The 24,449-nt window shown below is 32.8% G+C and overlaps 1 protein-coding gene across 2 annotated transcripts in view; it reads right to left on the reverse strand.

Annotated features, from left to right (window-relative positions):
* The window catches only part of LOC140432859 (T-box transcription factor TBX20-like), a 194,726-nt gene that overhangs the window by 65,019 nt on the left and 105,258 nt on the right, over positions 1–24,449 (reverse strand). For both annotated transcript variants that reach the window (XM_072521000.1, XM_072520999.1), the window contains exon 3: positions 369–642. In XM_072521000.1, coding sequence (XP_072377101.1) covers positions 369–642 — 274 coding nt within the window. The remainder of the gene's footprint in view (positions 1–368; positions 643–24,449) is intronic.

Raw genomic sequence — 24,449 nt, forward strand, 5'->3', positions numbered from 1 at the left:
TTTGTCAAAAAATAAAGACTAATAATGGCACTAATAAACACTAATGGTGGCATAATAAACGTTTGACCGTTGCATTTGAACAGAAAGTCGAAGTATAAACGAGACATTTAAAACAAGCGGAGTTACAGGTACCGTTCATTTTGGGAAGTGTGCACTTTACCGCGAAATCGGCACTATTATAATTCTTTGTTACAAAGGAAACCGCAACAATTCTCAGAAACATGCATTAGTTTGTATTTGTGTTATTATTATTTACGATAAAGCTCGTTAAAAATGAAATATCGGTGATTTTCAAGGTGACCCGGATTTTATGATCGCGAGTGTACATTTGATACATTTGATATAGTTGATAGAAAACAGATACTTACATGACCATGTTTGTCCATTTCATTATTGGTTAACTTGATTTTTTCGAAAGACACGACTTGTTTCCTGAGCTGTTCTCCAGAGAACGGTGAATCGGGGTGCGAGCAAGTTCTACACGGAGCAGGAGGATCAGCCTTCCCCGCTACTAACCACGACGATCTATGGTAAGCGTACCGATATCTTTTATTATCTACAGGAACTATATCTAGTAGTACGGCGTATTTTTGTTCTGTTCGAATTCCAGTGAAAGAAACTCTAACGGTAGGAAACATGCGCCTGCAATAAAAATATTTATTGTTAAAATAAATTAATAATCAACAAATTATAAAATAAACAATAGTTATTAATATAAGGATCATTCAAATACATGAGACATGTCTTAATAAAAGAGGCGACGGCATCCGATTACTCTCGACATGGAGACCTCTCATAAATAAAATATCGTCTGATCCACCCTACAATCAAAATCTCACCGTCAGAAATATTTGCGCCAACACCCATCCAAACCACGTTACCATCGACGGTATAAATGAACCGTCAGCTGTTTCTAGTAGCAGTAGTATAGTGACTAGTGATAAGCGTAGAAGTGTCTGGGGACTCAGGAGACAAAGACCCAGGAAGCCCTGAAGAGGACATCAAAGACGATTTCGATAGCTCGGAGCAGTAAAAATCAACGAAAAGTAGCAGTCAAAACTAGTCCAAACAAAATGTCAAGCAATTGGACTTCGTAAGTCCTAGATTTTCCACCCAACGTGACCGGAAGTAGAACACGAAGTCATTTTTGTACTTTTCGTCGTGTTAATATACGATTTTACTAATTTTGAGTCATTTTTGCCAAACTTCCGGTGATAAATTTTTAACCAGATTTTTTAACTGATATAAAAACCGAAAGTATGTATTTATTGGTTTGCTCATGCGCGTCGAATAATATATCGCTTGTACTATTTCGGCAACTCTAAAACAGTACTTCTGGTTGCAACTTCCAAACCGGAAGTTCAAGGTCAAATTTCTCACCTTTATTACCATCTTTGGGTTATAGGCTTTTATGCGACATCTCATTTGTCAGTTACTTATATGTTGTACTCGTAGTAACGGAGTAGTTGTGTTCATGGATGGCCAGGCACATATAAATAATTCAAGATTTTCACCTTCGGCTTATCAACATTGAATAACTCTTAAATCACATTAACTTTAAGACCAATCCAATTTTTTAATATATGTTGGCACATTATAAGATTGAACCAATGAATAATAACAGCGCTAATCATAGAATTTGAAACTCTTTGTTTATATAAAAAAGAAAAGACCGAAGTAAAGATAGATGGGGCATATTATACGTACAGGTAAAAATAAAGGAACATATCAACAGATAAAAGTAGTTTTATCTGTTGAAGAAGATAAAAGCAGTTCAGCTTGAAGAACTTGGAGATATGAATAGAATAGAAATATATCTAAGCACTGTGTCTCCAGCGTCCATGAAGAATATAAAAAATTTTAAGAAAGAAGACTAAAAACAAGTATATTGTTACAATCTCAAATAGTTAAGCGGCTTACTAACATGGTCAAAAGTTAAATCTGTCTCTTAAAACATTGGCAATGGTTGACTACTTGTTGGTATGCGCTGGCGCCTGCCAAACGATCAGATTGAATTTGTTTATTTGTTCGTTACATCGTTCTTGCCAAATTCTACATGTTTCGAATGGTGAACTTTCAATGGCATGTGTAAATGTGTAGCTGTAATTGCTTTAACTGCCTTTAAAGAATCTGGTATGGTGGACAATGATTTAGTTTTACTGAAGATGATACCTCTTCCGAAATTGCAGCTACTGTGTGACTGTAAAATCTTGTTCAATAATAAATATTAAATTATTGTTAAATTTGATTTGTAAAGTATTGCTAAAGCAGCAGCGAGGATTTCTCGAAACAGTAATGTCTAACCCAACGAAGCAGTGGCGTTCGAAAATATACTTACGATTTACAATTGTTGAAGATATTTACCAAATGGACACAATGTATTAAAAAATAATAAAATATATCATTTAGCAACCATTTTTTAAATTTGAAACAATACGTTTTACAATATTATTACTCATTGATAAAGATTGTTTTAACTTTAAAATCGTTATTCTTTATAGCATTATTACTAAAACAGCTTATGAATGGAAGCCAAAGGAAACATTAATGAGTAATATCATAATATAATAATCATAATATCATAATGTTGTAAAGTTTTATTCACTGTCATAATCAGATCCACTGGCTTAATCGCTGGAATCATTTAAATCAATCCTATCATATACTATACTATATCATACCTATATACAGTTACTTTGGCAAATTCCTGCTCGATCAACACTTTTACAGCTCCTAAAGTAAAAGTAACATTTTGTTTGGTATTTCCGTTTTTAATTTCGGTCCAAACCATTTCTGTAGGGTTTAAGTCTGTTTATATTATTGCAGTATCTTGTCAAAATTATATTGAATATAATATTGTTTGTATTGTTTAACGATTTCATACTATTGCCGTTTTACCATTGATATTATAAATGGTATATTTTTTCTCTAATCCAAGATACCATATCCGCTTTTTTAGAATTAATGGGATATTCTATTAATTTGTATATTATGGTAAAGCCAATATGTACAATTGGCTTACCGTCACTTTGTTGTTTCGTCGGTATCTCCATTCTTGCCTCGTACGCTCTGCAGAGGGCCTCATCTGTGCTAGGAGAAGGATTCTCTGCTTCAAATCTATTTTAAATAGGTATGGATTTCTGCAGTTAGTTGTAATAAAGAATAGCTATTCATACATTAGAAATGACAGAAATTCGTAGTATACAAAACTTAGCCTCAGAGTCTGGTGGACTAAAATAAGAGCAAAGCCCCTGCAGAAGGGGTCCAGAGTGTGTGTGCGAGTCTATGGGGGAGCCCATAAAGGACTGACTACCCTGACCTGAAAATCGCTTAGATTTATACACTGATCAATTAGCCAATGGCAAGGATTTCGGGGCGGGACGACGCTCATCAACGTGCGAACTACTATGCGACCAAATCACGTAATGATATCCTCCTCCTCTGGAGACTCTTTTTCTAAAAGTGCTGTCCTCGGTCGATGTACCAACTTCTTCGGCGAGTTCGTCTTCTTTTTGGTTATCACGTTCTTATTTGCTATATCCCGCGACTGTTCGTAATCGAGTGTGTCTCGATCAAGAATCCTGCTTGACAAAGACATCTTGTACACTGATGGCATGAGATCTGCAGAAGATCTCAAGGGCTTATGTTAGATCCAGCATATGTGATGGCGTGCGGATTAGCCTGCCATTGTGCAAGGGTCTATTATTCGGTAGCGCTTCCCGCTGACATTTTGAATCCCGCACATGGATTCACATGATATTACTATCGTTGTCACTGTTCGTGGTTCCGTGTAAAGTTAATTGTGCCCCATGTCTCCCATCCTGCCCTAAAACTCGTAAGTTAAGGCGAAAGCTATCGTGATAAAAACTAAATAGTTGCACTTCACGCCAGCCTCTTGAGACACTGGGCGATTTGGCGAAATCTTATTGAATATATGCCTTGTTCCTCTACGCGGAGCTCTACAGAAATGAACAAACGGTTTTAAGCTACCCGTAGTAATAAATATAAATAATTACCAACATGCAAGGTAATCGCAATGTTTAAATGCCAAAAACTCGATCACTGTAAACCAGCCCTACTGAAAGTGCGTCAAAAAGATTAACCTCAACATCGCCGCATATAATAATTGGTCACTCTGGTCACTCGAAGAACTGGAGGAAGAACTCTCAAAAGTGAATTGGGATATTGTTGATATCAGCGAAGTAAGAAAAAAGAGCCTGTGAAAGATTGCCCTCCCTGACCTGAAAATCCCTCATATTTATACACGAGTGATGGGCTTATGGGCGGAAAGTGGCCCAGAGAATGGCGCACATCATTGTGCATACCAATCCATAAAAAAGGAACAACTACAAAGTGTAGTAATTATCGTACCATCTCACTGATTTTCCATCCAAGCAAAATATTACTAAGAATCATTAAACGCCGTTTGCAACAATACTTAGACAAACAAATTCCCCAAGAACAAGCAGGCTTTGTCAAAGGGAAGGGTACGAGAGAGCAAATCCTTAATATGCGGCAGCTTATAGAAAAGGCCCGCGAATTTAAAATTCCAATAATAATCTGTTTTCTAGACTACCAAAAGGCATTTGATTGTGTGAAGTGGGAAGTTCTCATTAATTAAGTTCAATATTAATTAAAAACTTATACGAAGATAACTCAGTTAAAATAAGAATTGAAAACCAGCAATCTGATACCTTCAAAACCAGCAGAGGTGTACGACAAGGGTGCATACTATCTCCAGACCTGTTCAATTTATATGGAGAATACATAATGAGGAACGCACTCGATGGATGGAGAGGCGGCATCTCCATTGCAGGAAAAAAGATCTCAAACTTAAGATTCGCAGACGATACAATACTGATAGCAACATCTAAAGAGGAGATGTCGAGACTGATAAAGAGAGTAGAAACCGAAAGCAACAAGTGTGGGCTCAAGATTAATAATCAGAAAACAAAAATCATGATTGTGGACCACGCGAATATCCTCCAAACAACAGGCGCCCTAAATCAATTCGAGAAAGTAGACGAGTTCACGTATCTAGGATCTTCCTTAAGCAATGCAGCCTCCTCCCATACGGAAATTCGCAGAAGAATAGGGATGGCCAAGAACGCGATGAGTCGACTGTCAAAAATATGGAAGGACCGCTCTTTATCCAAAAAACTCAAAATGAGACTGGTACGGACACTCATTTTTTCAATCTTCAGTTACGGTGCCGAAACATGGACAATAAAATCAGAGGATAGGAAAAGAATTGACGCATTCGAAATGTGGTGCTGGAGACGAATGCTACGCGTCTCGTGGACGGAGCACAGATCCAATCAGTCGATTCTCGAAGAGCTAAACATTCAGACCAGACTCTCCTCTCAGTGTCTTGCAAATGTTTTAAAGTTTTTTGGCCACATTGCGAGAAGAGACAATGACAACTTAGAAAGACTAATTGTGTGCGGAAACGTAGAAGGACGTAGAGGCAGAAGACGCTCACCTATACGATGGTCAGATCAAGTACAGAAAGCCACTGGAGAGACGTTTTCCGAGTCCACGAGAGCAGCCCAAAATCGCAAGAGATGGAGAGAATTGACAGCCCGCATTGTAGGAAATCACGATCCTCAGCAATGAGGAAACGACAAGAGAGAGGGATGGGCTAATGAAAAGCGATTTTTGGGATTTTCAATTGGACAATGGAAAGGCTTTCCAGGAGGGATAAACGTCGATTATCTTTCGTTTTCATGCATTTAAATCTCAAATCTTTTACAATCCTGTATAGAGAACTTATACTTCTAGTCCACTCGTACGACTCTTCAAGCCTTCTTTACAAAAGCTTCAGTTATACCACGACCACCTTTAGTCTCATAAAAATAGTGAATTGTATTTCTAATGACCTGTTTGTCGTAGTCCCCCAAGTCTGTTAAAGCTTCTTTCTGTCTAGCAAGAGCTGTGGCTGGAAATTCTTGTGAATTATTTGAATCTGCGTTTGTAAACATATTCGCTTATTAAATGATCATTTTACTGTGCTTGCACATACATCAGTAACTTTGCTCACACGTTGTTTCATATTGGTTTGGTTATCTTCAGGAAACAGTGTTTGTACATCTTTGAACCACTGATCTGTTTACTCAAACTACACTAAACCGTTTCCATTTATAAAATAGTTTCTATAGTTTATTTTTATGAACGAGAGAGTAATTAGCATAATTTTAACTGGTAGCTCCGACCACTCCATGGGCGTGCTCAAGATTAATTGAAAAATTACTTTGAATAATTGTAAAAAATAAATGAATTATTTCAGTGTTATAAAGTGTTATGTGTATGTAAACAAAAGTGACCTCTTTTATCACACACTATATTAGAACTGACTGGTCTACATTAAAAAGGGTTTTAAAAAATTCACATTTTTTTTAATTTTTAAAAATTACAAAAGAGAAAAAGAGTTTTTAAAACCGTCTAAGGTATGTTAAATAGATGAATAAAAATATTAATATAAAACTTACAGCTACTTGTTACAAATCCAAATCAGATTCAGAAGATGAACTTTCAGAACCAAGATTTATAATAACTGGCTCGATCATTTTATCAGTAATATTGTCCAGCTTCCACATTTTTTCCTCTTCTTTAATAGTGTGATTTACTGCCTTTTCCCAGTTTTCAGGTTTTACATTAATTACGGCCTCCAAAAACAACTGTTTAACGTCATGAATTTTAAAAGTGGTATTTTTTCTTGAAACTTCACTCTTTATCTGTGCCCATACCAGTTCAATCGGGTTTAATTCACAATGATATGGTGGGGATCTAAGTACTGTCATTCCACGATTTTTGGCAATTTCATCAATTTCGTATTTTTTAAATTTTTCTTTATGAAGGGCACACAACGAATAAAGTTCCTTTCTTATAGATCCGGGATGGTACGTAATATTTTTTGAACTCAGCCAATTCTGCAAGTCTTTTTTTAACCACTTGGTTGTGGGCAGTCCTTCTATAAGTCTGGAGTGATAACTTGCATTATCCATTACTATTACACAGTTCTTAGGAAGAAGATCTATCATTTGTTCGAACCATTCTTGAAAGACATCAGCGTTCATGTCTTCATGGTAGTCACCGGTACGAGTTGATTCAAAAGTTAATAAACCACCTTCAACAAAACCGTCTGAACTGCCAATGTGTACTATTATCAGCCTGCGTCGCTTTCCTGATGGTGGGTTTAAACCAGTAGATAAGTTATTTACAAAAGCGTGCCTTTGACTTGTAACAGTTTGATCCTGCCAAAATTTATTTGGTGTATGACCCTCGTTGATCCATGTTTCATCAAGATAAAATATTTTTCTTTTTTGGTTTCTCATTTCCTTTATGGTTCTTAGAAAATGTCTTCTCCATATGACAATATCGCTTCTTTCTAATAAAATAGACTTTCTGGGATTCTTTTTCCAGCTGAAGCCTATTTCTTTTAAAAGTTTCCATAACGTACTTCGACTCATTTCTGGGTAATCCTTATCATCTCAAACTAAGACAAGAACTTTATCCAATGTTGGAAATTCTTGTCTAAAGAAGAATTCATGCACTTTCCGTCGAAGTCCTTCTTTAAAATGATATTCTATTTTAAATTTTGGTTTCCCTGGAGCATTACGTGGCATTTGAAAACTACCACATTTCTCTTCTTTAATAACTCTGTAAATCGTAGATTTCCCAACACCAAGTGTACTGCTAACTAACTCAACGGTCTCATCAACACTTTCACATAAACGTTTGTCTGTAAATGATTTAAAACAATTAAATATTAATGTTTTTTCATTAACTGTTAGAGGACCAATTTTTCGGCGTTTACACGGCACTTCCAAATTTTCCATAACACTAGTATACACAATAAACTGCACCTTGCAACTGAAGTACCTACTTTTAGTGAACTGTTAAGAATTTTGAATACGCCACTTAAACCTTCCTACAAAATGGAAAAACCCACTATCACATTTTCTGTGGAATAAGTTTAGAAGGTAATTATCCAGTCAATTACTGTCGTAGATTCCTGGAATTAAAGAATTAAATGTTTGATTGTTGAAACCCTTACTTCGTGGAATGCACTCATTTCAGATAAAATAAAACGTTTTATTTTATCAATATATTTAATAAAGAATTAAACTTTATTTTGCAAATAGGTAGGTACTTATTAAACTTTTATTGGTTATATATAACCAATAAAATAAACATCTTACATTTCTTGCAAATTCATTAGTACCTGTTAACCTCCATCACTCCGACACTGGCAACCTTATTTAGAGATTAGTAAGCCTCACAACTATTGTATTCTATTCTGCTCCAACCTTTATACCTGGTGGTCATACTCAATTTAAAATTGTTTTCCTATATACTTCTGTAAACTTGTTGACAAATATCTGTTTTTCATTGAGTCACCCGTATCAACAGTTTAGGGATTTGCATACATAATTTATTGTTTTATTACTCTCTCATACATAAAAATACACTATATTGCCCGTATTCGTACTTTGATTTATGACACTGGAAAAAACATGTGAGATTGTATTACAAACTCATTTCAATCCAATGGTTACAAATTCTTGGATGTAATTCTTCAGTTCTTTATATGTCCTTAATGACTATATAATTACGGTTTTAAAGATAAAGCAATTATGTAAAAGCAATTTCATTTCAAAGCAATATTCTTCTCAAATTGTTAAATATTGCCACGCCACTGCATACGCGATAAAATATTTATACTATTTAAATTCTAGTTATATTCGTCTGTCTACGAGATAAAATATTTCCTGAACTGCCCGCCACTGCATTTGAAACAAGCTGTACAAGAGTTTCATCCCCTACTCTTTTTTATAAACGTGCGGATCTACTATTTATATCATATACACAAATCCACAATGGAGTTTCTAAAACTTGCGGGACAAAATATAATTCAAAGTGTAAACATCCATAAAGTATTCATCGGATTCATTCCTATTATGCTTCCTATACTCCGAAACGACATAAAAAATTTACGATCGGTTCATTAGGCAGGGCTTCGATAAATAATAAAAGGAGTCAGTCGCGAGACACGAAATTTGTCAGAAAATGTGACAAACCCTTGTCGTGGTAATTCAATTTGAATGTAGAATTACTCGGCAAAATGAGATGTTTCGTTCGCGTTAAGGTGTTTCAAGCAGATTGTGTAACATTCAGAACGAAGAGAAAATGTTTTCTAAGCAGCATTAATTGGGAGTGTTTGTTATATAATGAGCAGTTATTGTTGTGCAGAAAGCAGGTTAATTGTGAATTAAATAAGAAAAATGGAGCAGATAATAAAATAAATACGAAAGTTTGTATCTTTTTAGCATAGTGCTATTTCAACGATGTAGAAATGCGCATTGCGATATTTATGCATGCTTCATTGATTACCATAAAGCGTTCGACACAGCAAAATACGACAAGCTGATGGAGATATTAACAAATATTGGAATACACTAGCAATCTTTATTGGAATCAAACATCGTTTATCCGTACAGAGGCAGGAGAATCCGATGATATCAAAATCAAACGTAAGGTCCGTCAGGGATATATACTATCACTCTTGCTGGTTAACATATATTCTGAGAAAATCTTTCAAGAAGCAGTAGATGATGTTGAAGCCTCAGATACGCGAATGACACGGTGGTATTCGCTGACAGTTATGAATCACAGAAGTGAGTCAGAGATATGGACTTTCAGTGAACATTAAGAAAACAAAATGTATGATGATCTCTAAGAAGGAACAGCAAATTGAAAGAATCAGTGTGAATGGTCAACCGATAGAAAGAGAAAAAACATACACCTACCTTGGTACGAACGTCAGGTTACTACGATGTTATATCTTTCCTATACTGTTGTATGGAGTTGAGTCGTGGACTCTCCCAGACGCTACTTGCAAGAAAATTGAGGCTTTCGAAATGTGGCTTTATCGTCGAATCCTGAAGATATCCTATACCGACCACATTACTAACCAGGATATTTTATTAAGAATGCAAAAAGGAAAAGAGTTGTTAACCACAACAAAAACATAAAAAATCGAATACTTTGGTCGGTCACATCATGAGCAACAGCGAAAAATATGGGTTGCTGCAATTAATTCTACAGTAAGTGGTTCAACACAACATTGTTTGCGGAAGTAGGTCTTACATTTTCTAATGCATGTCAAATAGCCCAAGCATCAGAAGTAGCCCAAAAACAGGTTAGGAATTTAGCTGACATAAGCAGTAGTGGTGTCAATAGCCTAAAGACTTGTGGAAGTTAAATATTTTAAAAGATTCAGCACCACACAAATTAAAAGTGTTAATGAATAGTAAGTTATTTATTGATTTCGAGGTAGATACTAGAGCACGGTAGTAATATCTGTAGATAGTTATAAAATAATGGTTGGTAATCAGGTACAATTAAGTCCAGTAAGTTAAAAGGGAAATGTAGTTTCAGGGCAAGGTATTAAAGCTATTGGCATGTAATGTCAAGTTTGAATTGGATAAAAATAATTTTATATTGCCACTAACAGTTATAGAATCTCCAAATTACCCTCTTATTGGGTAGAAATTGGCTCAATGTCTTGTTTCCTGGATGGCAACAGAAATTTTCGTCTGGATCTGTAAATTTCCTTCAGGGCTCAGATGCAGTCAGTGAGTTGAAAGTCAAATTTCCAGTAGTGTTTGACAATAATTTGTGTAACACTATTAAGAAATTTAAAATTAATTTTAGTGTTAAAAAAGATCTTACCATTAACACTTACATGGATATGTTTAGGTATACTAGGCTTACATATGGAATTGCTTGTGCACCAGCTTTTTTCCAATCTGTTATAGACCAAATTCTCTGTGGTATACAAGCTGTTAGTGCGTACTTGGATGATGTTTTGATTGCTGGTAGTTCTTTGGAACATGCAAATGAAATTTTTGGTAGGTATTAAGTAAATTATCTGAGTTTAATGTAAAACTAAATGTAGACAAGTGTAGATTTTGGTATACATCCTACTAAAGAAAAGTTAAAGGCCATTGTAGATGCACCAGAACCGAGAGATTTGACACAGTTACGTTCATATTTGGGTCTTATAAATTTTTATAGTAAATTTGTATCTATGTTTTTAAGTCAGTTAAGGCCCTTGTATAAATTTTTGGAAAAAGGTCAAGAATTTTCATTAAATGAGGAGTGTATTAAAGTATTTGAAAAAAGTATAAGAGTAATTTGTGAAAATGATGTCCTCGCACATTATGACACAAATAAAACCATAGTGATGGTATGTGATGCAAGTGCTTATGGAGTGGGAGGTGTGTTGAGTCATAGAGAAAATAATGGTCAAGAGAAGCCAATATTTTTTGTTTCAGGTTCACTCAGTAAGGCTGAAAAAACTATTCACAATTAGAACGTGAAGCCTTGGCTATTATCTTTTGTTTAAAAAAGATTCATAAATTCATTTACAGTAGATCTTTTATTTTTATATCTTAAGAAGTACTATTTTTCTATCCTATTTAGAAATACGAGGTCTGGTGAAGACCAAATTGAGCCAACGATGAAAATTTTAAACTGACGATGATTCCGTTCGTAGGGGATTTGATCAGCAAGAATTAAGTAACTTTTAACACATCCTATATATCATATATTATTTATGTTTTGACATTGTCCATAAAAATCGACAATAAAATAAATCTTATTTATAGAAAAAGTTAAAACCGAGTTTACATATTATCCAAATTGTTCTGTAATCATGAAAATATATTGGGCCCACAAGTAGGCAATGAATCACTGCAGACAGAAACGTCACCTCGAGTGGCGGACCGACACGACATGCTCGTGAAGATGTAATTGTGCGTTTCGCATAAAGATGTTTCTTTGACTAACTGCCAACACTTTGAAGTAGAACTATTTTCACAGCAGAAAATAAACTTATAATAGTGGATACGAAAGATACACATAGGCTGTTAGTGGCTTAATTTTCTTTATTTTTAAACATAATTATCTCAAAAAATTTGATTTCTATTTTTCACGTAAAAACAAACAACGCCACACACATAGTATATGTGTTTGTTGTGTATTTTTTTATTTATGTTTCTATCAAGTGGGGTAGAAGCAACATAATTGGTATTTTTTACTACTACATTTCCAATTCAATTTCTTTGATCGATTTTGTACTTATTCGTTCATTTTTTCTGGATTTTCCAGTTATCTACATCAGAGTTTGTTTTACTGTGCTCTTTTTTTACGTATTTTCAGTAATGTGATTAAAAATCTAATTAAATTATTATAATATGCTTTATTCTCACGGATTCACCAATTCTGTCGATTTCCTCTTGACTTGCGAGATATAAAATATTTAGCCAAAAGTGTTTTGGATGCCCAGAGTGGACAATTGCCTCTTTTCAAAAACAATTTACCTGAAACTGACTAGGTATATTCATGAATGAGACGACATAAAAAAGAAATTACAAAAAAGTGGCGACCAATATTAAAAGACCTAGAGACCTAGACCTGGACCTAGAGCAACTAAAGTTTCAAAAGAAACTTTAGTTGCCTACTTCGAGAATCTGCGTAGAGAATTAGAAAATATTATAATCTTTTTCTTCTTGCGTATCCGTTACTAATGTTGGCGATCATAATGGCAATATTTATCTTATCTGCAGCAGCGCGGAAAAGCTGCAATGATGTTGTATTGAACAAGATTCTGAGGTTCTTTAACCAAGATGTTCTTCTTCTCCCTGGACCTGGTTTTACAAATATTTTGCCTTGCAGAATGGCTTGAAATAAAGCGTATCTGGATTCATTTCGCATTATATGTCCGAAGAATTGTAACTTTCAAGATTTGATGATGGTCAGTACCTGTTGGCTCTTATTCATTCTTCTGAGGACCTCCTCATTTGTGACTCGGTCAGTCCACGGGATCGTAAGTATTCTCCGATATAGCCACATCTCAAATGCTTCCAGTTTTTAATCTTACTAAAGCAGCAATAATTATAATAATGTGTGCTTCGGCTTCAGGATTGCTGTTACCGCCATATATAATTTACAAAGCAGAAAAATGTGGTTACAATGGACTGAAAATGGTCCAAAAGAATTATCTTGCTGTACTGACAGACGCTGTAGATCCTCTATATAATCGCACCCATCATGGATGGATAGATTCACAGACATTTGCGGATTGGTTTACTTTGACATTTTTTCACATGCAAAACGTCATGAAGGGCAAAAAGCATCATAGGAGCTAACCTTTTCTTGCATTTTACCAATGAGGTGATATCTTTATGCGAATAAAACAATGTGGGCTTTATATGATTGGTCAAAAACTCAACACATTTGACCCAACCACTTCATGTTGGTTTTTTCCGACCCTTTCAAATTGTCACCCCACATTAACCACAATAGATAAGAAGATTTTCCAAACTTGCTAAACACTACCCTTCAGCACATGGACAAAAGAACAAAAACAGCGCTATAAAACGAATTATTGTTTCCACCGTTTGCAGCCACGGGAATTTACCCTTTTTCCCCCGAGAAAGTTTAAAATAAGTTACCTAGAGAAGATGACGAAATAAGTAGGCAAATCGATAACCTTTTGGTACATTATCTATAGGAGAAAATATATTCAGCTGCACCATCCAGGCGTAATATTAAGCGAATCAAACTAAATGTCGAGTCAGGAAAAAGCATTTTTAGTAAAGTTAGTTAAAGTTAAAGTAAAGAAGAGCCACCAAGTGATAATGAAACAGAAAGTGAAACGTCTAATTTAGATGAGTCTGACAATAATGATGGGGTTGAATATTTTGCCTATAATAAGGATGATATCAAAGAAGGAGTTTTTCTGTTAGTAAAGGTATTGGAAGGAAGAAGGAAGTGACAACACTATCGCTATGTTGCTAAAATCCAAAAAGCCAAGATAGACGTTGTAGGATATAAATCTATCGATAAAGTAAAGAAGGTCAATTCAACAGAAAAGCTGGTATGTTTAAAAAAAAACGGGTGTGGCAGTCCAGTGAGACTGCCGGTAGAAGTTATACTTCTATACACGCGTTCGCCGTTACAAATTTATATGGGAGTCAAGCTGCACAATCATTACATATGTAATGCTATAGGTAAGAGAGAGCAGAAAGAAAAAAAGAATTAGTTATATAGGTATATGGTGCATCGTTTGCTGTATATAAACATTTGACCTGTAATAGGAGTATAGTAAATGAAGGATTGAATTAATATTTTGATGAAAATGTACATTTTTATTTTCATATATGTATAAAAGGAGTTGAATGCAAAAAAATTTTTTTACACATACTCTGCAGTAAAATTCATTGTTTATTTTGTTATTAATATAAAAATACAATATAATACACTGCAACATAATTCAATATAATAATACAATACAAATTAAAATGCAACATTCATAAGTATTTAAAAATGACAATATGCATAACTTATTTACGTATATGTTTAATTTACCATGATAATAATATTAATAAAAAAATAATAATAATATTAATAAATATTAAATATATTTACAAAAAGAACATTTTTATTCTCGAGAGAGAAAGAGAAAGAAAATATATCTTCTGTCTCTCTCTTACCTATATCTTACATATGTAATGATTTTGCCGATTCACTCCTATACAAAATATAGAAGTATAACTTCAAAAACGAAATAAATTTCACCCAAACAACTATTTTCTGAACCTTAAAACGAGAATTACTAAATTTTTAGGTAACTGAACTAAGCCTCAGTTTTCTTAATAGCGTCTTGGCGCCATTTTGTATCATACTTTTAAATGGGACCATGGTGAAATTAATATATTATTTGAAAGCACTTGTATACTTAAATCATTAGATCCCTGGATTTTTTTATTCTTTGTGGAACCGTTTCAAAATCCTCACTAAATTGTGAAAATCTTACTAAATTAACTCTCGGTGAAAGAATAACTCTTTCTTCCCAGATGGATAACGTCACTAGTATCATCTATATGCCAAAAATCATAATTTAAAAATAAAATCGATCTAAAAGAAATTTAAAATAACAATCATTATATTTGTCCCTTTCATTTCTACGCCCATGGCTACTATATGTACTAAATATTCAATGATAAATAAAATAGTTTGGAAAATTAAATATTGTATAAAATTAGCGAAACAATATAAAAAAATATATTATGATTTCTCCTTTCTTTGATTTTAAAACCCAAGTGAAAAAAATCAGAACATAATAATTAAAAAAATATATTTCCTCATTGGGATCGAACTCGCGACTTCTGGTTCTAAATACCGCGCCTCAACTCATTCGACCAAAAACAATAAGTCAGTATTTTGGTTGTATTTCGTGTTTGTGTTTATTTATTTATTGTATTCCAAAAATGGAAAGGTTATTGCGAATCATAGAAGTTCCAGGAAGAATATTTATTTGCAAAAGACTTTGGCTCAATGTATATATCTACCGAATTAATATAAAATTATACTACTACTATCGGTTTACAGCGTTTTCCGACGCCTTCCGACTCCTAACTGCAATTCTTCTCTATTTAACCATAGGCCTGGACGGATTTCTCTTTCCTCTAGTTCTTTTTAAATTCCCTCTCTCCAGCTTCTTCTCGGCCTTCCTCTTTTCCTTCTCCCTTGTGGTGTCCACGTCAAAATCTGTTTCGGAATCCTGTCATCTGGCATTCTCTGTACATGGCCGTACCATATTAACTTCAAACTAGTATAACTTCAAAAACGGATTGATGTAATGGAGATGTAGAATATCTCTTCAAACTTACTTATATAAATATACATGCTCAAAGATGTTTAAAATTATATTTTTTGGTATTGTACATTGCAGTACTAGCCCAACGTTTTCATTCTTTGGATTAAGCATATTAAAGTTTATTTTTCATGACCTATTTCATACGATTACAATTTTTAGAAATTATTAGTTTTTAATGAATGTGGCTCTTTGATTCAGTTTTTTTTAATATCATTGATAACTTTTGTTTGTGAAACTTAATTTAGGGCGTATTAGCATATTTTTATTTTATGTGTGAATAAAATAAATGTAGAAAAGCAAATTGTTGTTTAAATTGCAATGATGAATTTCGCCCCAGTATACATTTTTCAGAAGGCTTACATTTTTTAGAAGAACATAACGATCGGCATCACATATTACTATTACGCTATTATAACTCACTTAAAAAGGAATGATCAATTTCGCTCCATTTAGGGTATAAAATTGTTCATCCAGCATTTTTTAATCAAAATATTAATATCAAAAACATTTTTTTGTGAAGAAATATTTAATATAGATCTTATTGAATCATATAACTAAAAATATGTGGTAAACTTTATAATTTACTATCATATTTTTGAATGAATAATTTTAGAGTTATCAATTTCACCCCATTTTACGGTACTTTGATGTTTTTATCAAGGTTGTACGAATTGCAATAATCAACTGCATTTTTATAACGTTTTTTTATACATTTTCCATTCCAACCAGTTTTCCAACAGCAATTTTAGAGTTAGAATTTTATAAATTAAGGGCCTTTAAATATAGGACGTGGAATAAAAATGACTATTTTAAATAATTAGGCACTAAATAAAGATATATGTAGAACAAAAGGTTTATAGCTAATATATTAGTATAATTATTGTTATTATATAAAATATGTAAAATACAAAAATCTATTAAAATCTATTAACCTATCGGTATTTCGGAAACGCTTGTCAGAAACTGCGTGAACGAAAAGGTAAGGTATAATTAAAACATATTTTTAAGGCAAAAAACCACGTTGATAACTGGCTTCCGAAGGAAAGACAAGGGTGGGCCCTTACACATAAATAAAAATTATGACAACGTTACACAATAAATTTTCGAGGGTTATGATTAACTGAGTTGGCTTTTATAAAGCTGCCAAATTATTGATAGTACGGTCAATGTATGATCTCAGCTTGAATAAAAATCATTATAGGTAGATACCTAAACAAGAAAATCGAAGTAACTTAAAAATTTATTCAAAGTGTTAGATATTCGAATACATACAATTTAGTTACTTGAAAAATCATAATTATAACAACGAAAAAATCAGACTTGCATCGTCATCAGTCTAATACTGGACGTAGACGTCCTAAAAACTTTCATTCTGATCTTTTCCCCTATTGAAACTCACTTGCAAGATCTATTTAAAGCGACAGAAAAGGTCTTGTTATGGCACGGGGATATCAACAGACGATAAAACAACCCTGTAGACCTTAGATTCCACTGACGATCAGGTACATACTAATCGCACAAGATCGAAATGACCTAGAGGTCATGACAAAAACTACTGATAACTAATATATGAACTATGGAATTCCAACATTAATGAAACAAAAATTAAATACATGTCTGTAGGAGTAGAGAATGTTGATTTTTTTTAAATGGAAAACGAAATACGGTAAAGAGTAATAAAAGGGGAAGAAAGTCATTGGTACAATAAACTCTATACCGTGGCCAAAAACAATCTCAAAATAAAAAAAATCTACGATAGTAACTTTGAGAGCATAGTACTTTAAGGAAGCGAAACTTAGCAGTTAAATAAACAGAGAACAAGCCTCTAGCATTGGAAATTTTTTTAATACTACTTACTGTACCAGTATGCTACTGCAGTATTGCAGTGAGTAGTCAACAGTGTATGGAAGAGATCTGAAGGCACATGAGCCTGTGACCCCAAAAGCCCCGAAGAAAGTTAGTTTGTATTAATGTAAGCCCACAATGTCTCTTTAAGGAGGACACTCTCAGCTCAATATTTTTTATCATCTTGATAACAAAAGATAAACCAGAAATTAAGAAAACCATAACAGCTTTTTAAAAATAAAATCACAAACTTTGCTGGAGAAAATACATATATCGACAAAGCGGTGTTCTTGTATATGAGGCATCGCTCGAGATCATTCGGATCTACCAAAATCCGAATGTCCAAAACTCCCCGAGAAGTCACGCGGGTCCCTCTTTTGCTGATAAATCTAACTGACTGACTAACTAACTAACTAACTTGCTGATTAACTATTTGAATGTTTAATTATGTTCAATTTTTTCACATGCGAAAAATCATGTCATTTTTTCGCTGTATTATTAACTATTCTTCTACCACAATTTTACAAGCATTATCTTAGTCCAACCCTTGATAACCCTTCCTATTCCAGTTCAACCTCCCCTCCTTTAGAAATACAGACAATTGTAAGATAGCAAATAAGAAAGACTCTCTCTTGCCTGTTACCTATCGTTTGGTACAGACGTACGGCTCTCTTGCCTGTTGTCTATCGATGAGAATGTTGTCTATCTGTTGACTGTCGTTTGGTGACAGGGATGTTTACTCTTATTTTGACTGCCGCTAACTAATTATCTTTCTCCTGCTTTCAGTTACGCGAAAAATACCGCAAATACTGTTTTAAATCGTGTACAGATGCAAAATGTGCTGTATCTCGTGATCTTGGTGTTAGTACCGCGAAATATGTGGTGTTCAGAAACCAGTACCCGGACAGATTTCGCATATGAAAAACAACCGCGAGTGTAAGCCTGTAATACCGCGAGTGTGTGGAGCAAAAATATTGGTAAGACTTTGTATAAACTTAATTTGCTATAATCTGTATAACCTTTTAGCACATATTCTAATTTACTTGAACCAGCCCTATGTAATACAGTCCTCATTAACTGAAATTATATTCATAATTTCACATATGTACACCCTTTTTGTACAGATATTATTCTATAATCTATGTGGGATTGACAAAGGAGAACAAAATAAAAGCTGACATTTTTATACATTTATCATTATCACACAAGTTCAAAAGGTTTGGTGCGTTTCAGCCGGCGGACTAGGTCTTGATTATCTAGCAGTTCTAACACTTTCCTGGTTGTGTGGTTATTAAGTTGGTTTTCGTGACCCTTTGCAATCTTATTTATTTTTTCTTTAATTCTTAGTATACGATGTTCCCGATGTATGTCTTTGTTGCGGATGTACTACAGAGCGTTGACTATGTTTCTTAGTATTCGGTTTTGGACTGTTTACATTTTAAGGCAAGCATAGTTACTCTCACTAGTACAGTCATAGGACAGCATACGACACACAGCAACTGTAAACCAGATACTGATAGGACCATACTGGTTTGAGTATTTGTTTATAAACTAATGCCTTGTTCGTAATTGTCACTTGTAACTAATAACCAATATTACTTCCTGTATTTTATTATTAGTTCTTTAGTTTTCTTTCTAGTATATTCCTACTACTTTGATTTGCTATCCAAATGTGGCCCTAGGTATTTAATTGTTTTCTTGTAGGAATAATTTTATTGTATAGTCTAACTGGGTGATTATTTATTTGTTTTGGATGCATCTTGAAGGTGTCTAGTTGTTTCTTCGTATGTTTCACCGACTGCTAGTATTGCAGTATCGTCTGCAAATGTGGTCAGTTTAAAATTATCCGTAACAAGTATGTCACAGGTATATAATACATATGGGTCCCAGAACACTCCCTGCCAAAAGTTTACGAGTCAAAAAGTTAAAGTTAAAAAAAATCATGAATGTGTTGCTTGTGTGAGTCCATTTTAGAAAGAGGTAAAAAGAAATAAATTAGACTTACTCACAATCAATTTAATTTTTCTACCCAAGACGACCGGTTTAGCTTTCTAAAATTTGCAAAGCATCATCAGGTCAGTGGTACAAAGTAAATTAAATGCTAAAATTATAAAAAGCCCATATTAGGGTGCTGTCTTATAAGGATATAGATCAAAAAAGTTATAGATCAAAAAAAGGTTTTAGTAATTATGCCAATATTACATGTCTGTGTTTATTAATATGCATGAAATTGCTTTAGCAGACAAAGTAACAACCCACAAATTGGTAAGAGAAAAAATCTGTTGAATTGTAATAAATTAGAAATAAACAAAATACTACTTACATTCCGGTACAAGAGTTTTTATATAGTGATTGGTGATACATAGTTCAAACTATCCCGTATTACTGATAATGAGTGATCTTCGATCAATGTTGTAACTGTCTGACAACTTAGGAGGAAGTTTTTTGAGGAGAGGGATGTTAACAGATGATATAGGAGTAAGGTATATGTTATTATTTTCTTAAAAGAAAATGTGATGTTTTATATTATTTAAATTATTAAAGTTATTTATATTTATTAAAGAGATATATTTTGAAATGTGTGTTAAATTATTGAAAATTTTTATACAGAAAGAGGACAGTTATATGACAATGAATGAAATACTTGTACTATTTTCTGGGTGTGCAATTTCTTTGACTTGTAATTATCAACTTTTGAATAAGAGCATTTAATTTCTGCTAGGCAGAGAATTGTGATGTCAAATGTTAAAATAATAAATTAAAACACCATTAGGGACAAACAGAACAAAATTAACAGGACAAAACAAACATAAAACTTTAAAAAAGGGGGCTTATAGGCACTACATTACTTACTAGGAGAGGAATTGGGTTTTTTTGTTGTCTACTAGTATTTTAAGAGGTAAATTTGACAAGCTAATGTAGGTTAAAGTGTGACAGTTCTTCTATTTCTAAAGTTAACTAGTTTTTGTAGCTAACAGACCTTAGCAGTTAAACAAATAAATGAAATTGAAAATGTAAGCTAATGTGTATAATATTGGCATACTTTTAACAATCACTTGCTGAATTAAACTTAAATTTAAAATTTAAGTGTGACAGTCAAATTAATTGAAATAATTTTTATATAACAAAATTTGAAATTTTTTTTAAAGAACCAGAATTACAAAATAAATTTAAGATGAGCATTTGGTAACAAATAATAATCCAAATGTGTAATAAATATACAAAATTTTTTTGAAAAAGATTTTGAAAACACTTATTGTCGGTGTGGACGAGCATTCTGCAATGGTATGTTTAAACTTCTTCATGTTAGTTTTATTATATTAATGTGTAAACCAGAGAAATGGATAAAATTGTTTATAGCAACAAATTCCAAAAATTAATTCTAGTTATTAATTAATAATGAGGTTACCGGTAACTAATGTGCTATTTAAACGGTGTAACAGTAAATTTTAGTCTTATTTTAAGTTTATAATGTACCAAAGCAAGATGTAACATCCACGTCGGCATTGGTAAGTCTGTACAACAACTTTCTGCAACACTTTAACAATATCAAATTTAAAAAATAAATTTGATAGAAATAATGAATAAAAAAAAATAAATTTAATATTGTTAAAGTGTTGCAGAAAGTTGTTGTACAGACTTACCAATGCCGACGTGGATGTTACATCTTGCTTTGGTACATTATAAACTTAAAATAAGACTAAAATTTACTGTTACACCGTTTAAATAGCACATTAGTTACCGGTAACCTCATTATTAATTAATAACTAGAATTAATTTTTGGAATTTGTTGCTATAAACAATTTTATCCATTTCTCTGGTTTACACATTAATATAATAAAACTAACATGAAGAAGTTTAAACATACCATTGCAGAAAGCTCGTCCACACCGACAATAAGTGTTTTCAAAATCTTTTTCAAAAAAATTTTGTATATTTATTACACATTTGGATTATTATTTGTTACCAAATGCTCATCTTAAATTTATTTTGTAATTCTGGTTCTTTAAAAAAAATTTCAAATTTTGTTATATAAAAATTATTTCAATTAATTTGACTGTCACACTTAAATTTTAAATTTAAGTTTAATTCAGCAAGTGATTGTTAAAAGTATGCCAATATTATACACATTAGCTTACATTTTCAATTTCATTTATTTGTTTAACTACTAAGGTCTGTTAGCTACAAAAACTAGTTAACTTTAGAAATAGAAGAACTGTCACACTTTAACCTACATTAGCTTGTCAAATTTACCTCTTAAAATACTACTAGACAACAAAAAAAAACCCAATTCCTCTCCTAGTAAGTAATGTAGTGCCTATAAGCCCCCTTTTTTAAAGTTTTATGTTTGTTTTGTCCTGTTAATTGTGTTCTGTTTGTCCCTAATTGTGTTTTAATTTATTATTTTAACATTTGACATCACAATTCTCTGCCTAGCATAAATTAAATACTCTTATTCAAAAGTTGATAATTACAAGTCAAAGAAATTGCACACCCAGAAAATAGTACAAGTATTTCATTCATTGTCATATAACTGTCCTCTTTCTGTATAAAAATTTTCAATAATTTAACACACATTTCAAAATATATCTCTTTAATAAATATAAATAACTTTAATAATTTAAATAATATAAAACATCACATTTTCTTTTAAGAAAATAATAACATATACCTTACTCCTATATCATCTGTTAACATCCCTCCCCTCATAAAACTTCCTCCTAAGTTGTCAGACAGTTACAACATTGATCGAAGATCACTCATTATCAGTAATACGGGATAGTTTGAACTATGTATCACCAATAACTATATAAAAACTCTTGTACAGGAATGTAAGTAGTATTTTGTTTATTTCTAATTTATTACAATTCAACAGATTTTTTCTCTTACCAATTTGTGGGTTGTTACTTTGTCTGCTAAAGCAATTTTATGCATATTAATAAACACAGACATGTAATATTGGCATAATTACTGATACCTTTTTTAATCTATAACTTTTTTGATCTATATCCTTATAAGACAGCACCCTAATATGGGCTTTTTATAATTTTAGCATTTAATTTACTTTATACCACTGACCTGATAATGCTTTGCAAATTTTAGAAAGCGAAACCGGTCGTCTTGGGTAGTAAAATTAAATTGATTGTGAGTAAGTCTAATTTATTTCTTTTTACCTCTTTTTATAAAAAAAAAAGATTATTTCTCAATTGTGTTTAGTTGTTCTAAAAATAAAAATCAATTAAATCCACAACTTTTCTAATCTATTTTTGTAATGTATTTTTTAATTTAGAATATTTCTCGTATTATTTAATTAATGCCAAAATTGACTGGGTTATCACTACGTCTCGGAAATTTACTGATGTATAACCGCTTTGAAATATATTTATCATCGAAAGGTGTCGTTACGGATGCAACATGTTCGGATTCAATTATGGGTTTTGGAGAGTTCACTTTTTAGGAAATGATAACTTAGGGTTAATTAAAGGCCATTTAAGTTACAACAGTTGAGAAGGCGATTAAGCCGCCAAAGTTTATTGAATTTTCGAAACATTAGGTGTGAGGGTCCGACCTAACTAGTTATTATTTCCAGAAGATTATAACTTTTTTTATTTGTACTCACAACCTACTCTTTTTAATTTCGGTTTTTATATTTATTATTTTTATTGCTCGCCCAAAAACACCTATAACTATTAGTTTATAGATATTTAATGTTTGGGTAACTTTTGTGAATAGTTTGATGTAGCATGAACGTTCCAATTTTTACGATGTCGCAGAAAATTGGGATATTTTTAAAAATTTCGTACGAAAATAAATATTTACGACCTTAAAAAAGGCAAATGTCAAGAAAAAACAAGTGGAAAAACAAGTAGAAGGTAGCCTGCGATACCTGATTCTAAAAAACACCGGTCAAAATTACTGTACTGTATGTACAGCTGGTTCCTAAAAAAACTGATATGACTCTTAAAGCGTATTTTGTAGAAAATTGAGCAGTGTATTTTTAAGGATAAATACTTATTATTTACATACTGTCACTGTCACTGCCAAATCTTAAAAAGCAAAAAAAAAACTTAAAGCAAAAATTGTAACGAAATTAGAAGATGGTTGGTCACTATCTGCCGTAGCGAACGTAATGTAAGCAGAACAACAGTTTTTAATATTAATAAAAGATGAAGAGAACAAGAAACTCTCGAAAGAAAGCAAAGTTCTGGAAGAGCAAAAAGAGATTAGAAGACCCTTTTGAAGATGGGAAAACTGCAAGAATTATGTCACAATTTCGGGAAGAAAAACAACAACTTGGCGCAGAATTAAAGCATCGCGTGTTAGGTACACCAGGTACACCAGTACAACCAAGTTCGTACACCACAACAGAAGCAATCAAGACTTATTTTTGATTTAAAGCATCAGTTACAAAATCAAGATTTTTGGGTCACGATAATATTTACAGATAAGAAAATTTTGTCATATTAAATATAATATAATATCAGTCCAATCAAATACCCTGCTCAAAATGATCAAATCTGACTAAGAGTCGTATCAGTTTTTTTAGGAACCAGCTGTACATTGTGTATTGATAAAACTTTAAATTAGTTTTACATGTAATAATATTAAACGATAACCAAAATGGACGTCGAAACTAGGGCATTATAGTATATAGTACATGATGTTGTTTCTCTGATAAGTGATAAGATCCATGACAGTGATGTACGTAAAGATGATTCTGATTAAACTAGGACTTAGGTTAAATATCGACTTTTTCTCCATCTCAGATCGCCTGACAGTTTTGAAGATCAATGGTATATCAAGGGGGAATTCGACACCTACTGAGAAGGGGTCATGGAAACTGACAAAAAAGACGAAGTAACAATCATATGGACAA

This window comes from Diabrotica undecimpunctata, chromosome 1 (assembly GCF_040954645.1).
Source record: "Diabrotica undecimpunctata isolate CICGRU chromosome 1, icDiaUnde3, whole genome shotgun sequence".
NCBI lineage: Eukaryota > Metazoa > Arthropoda > Insecta > Coleoptera > Chrysomelidae > Diabrotica > Diabrotica undecimpunctata.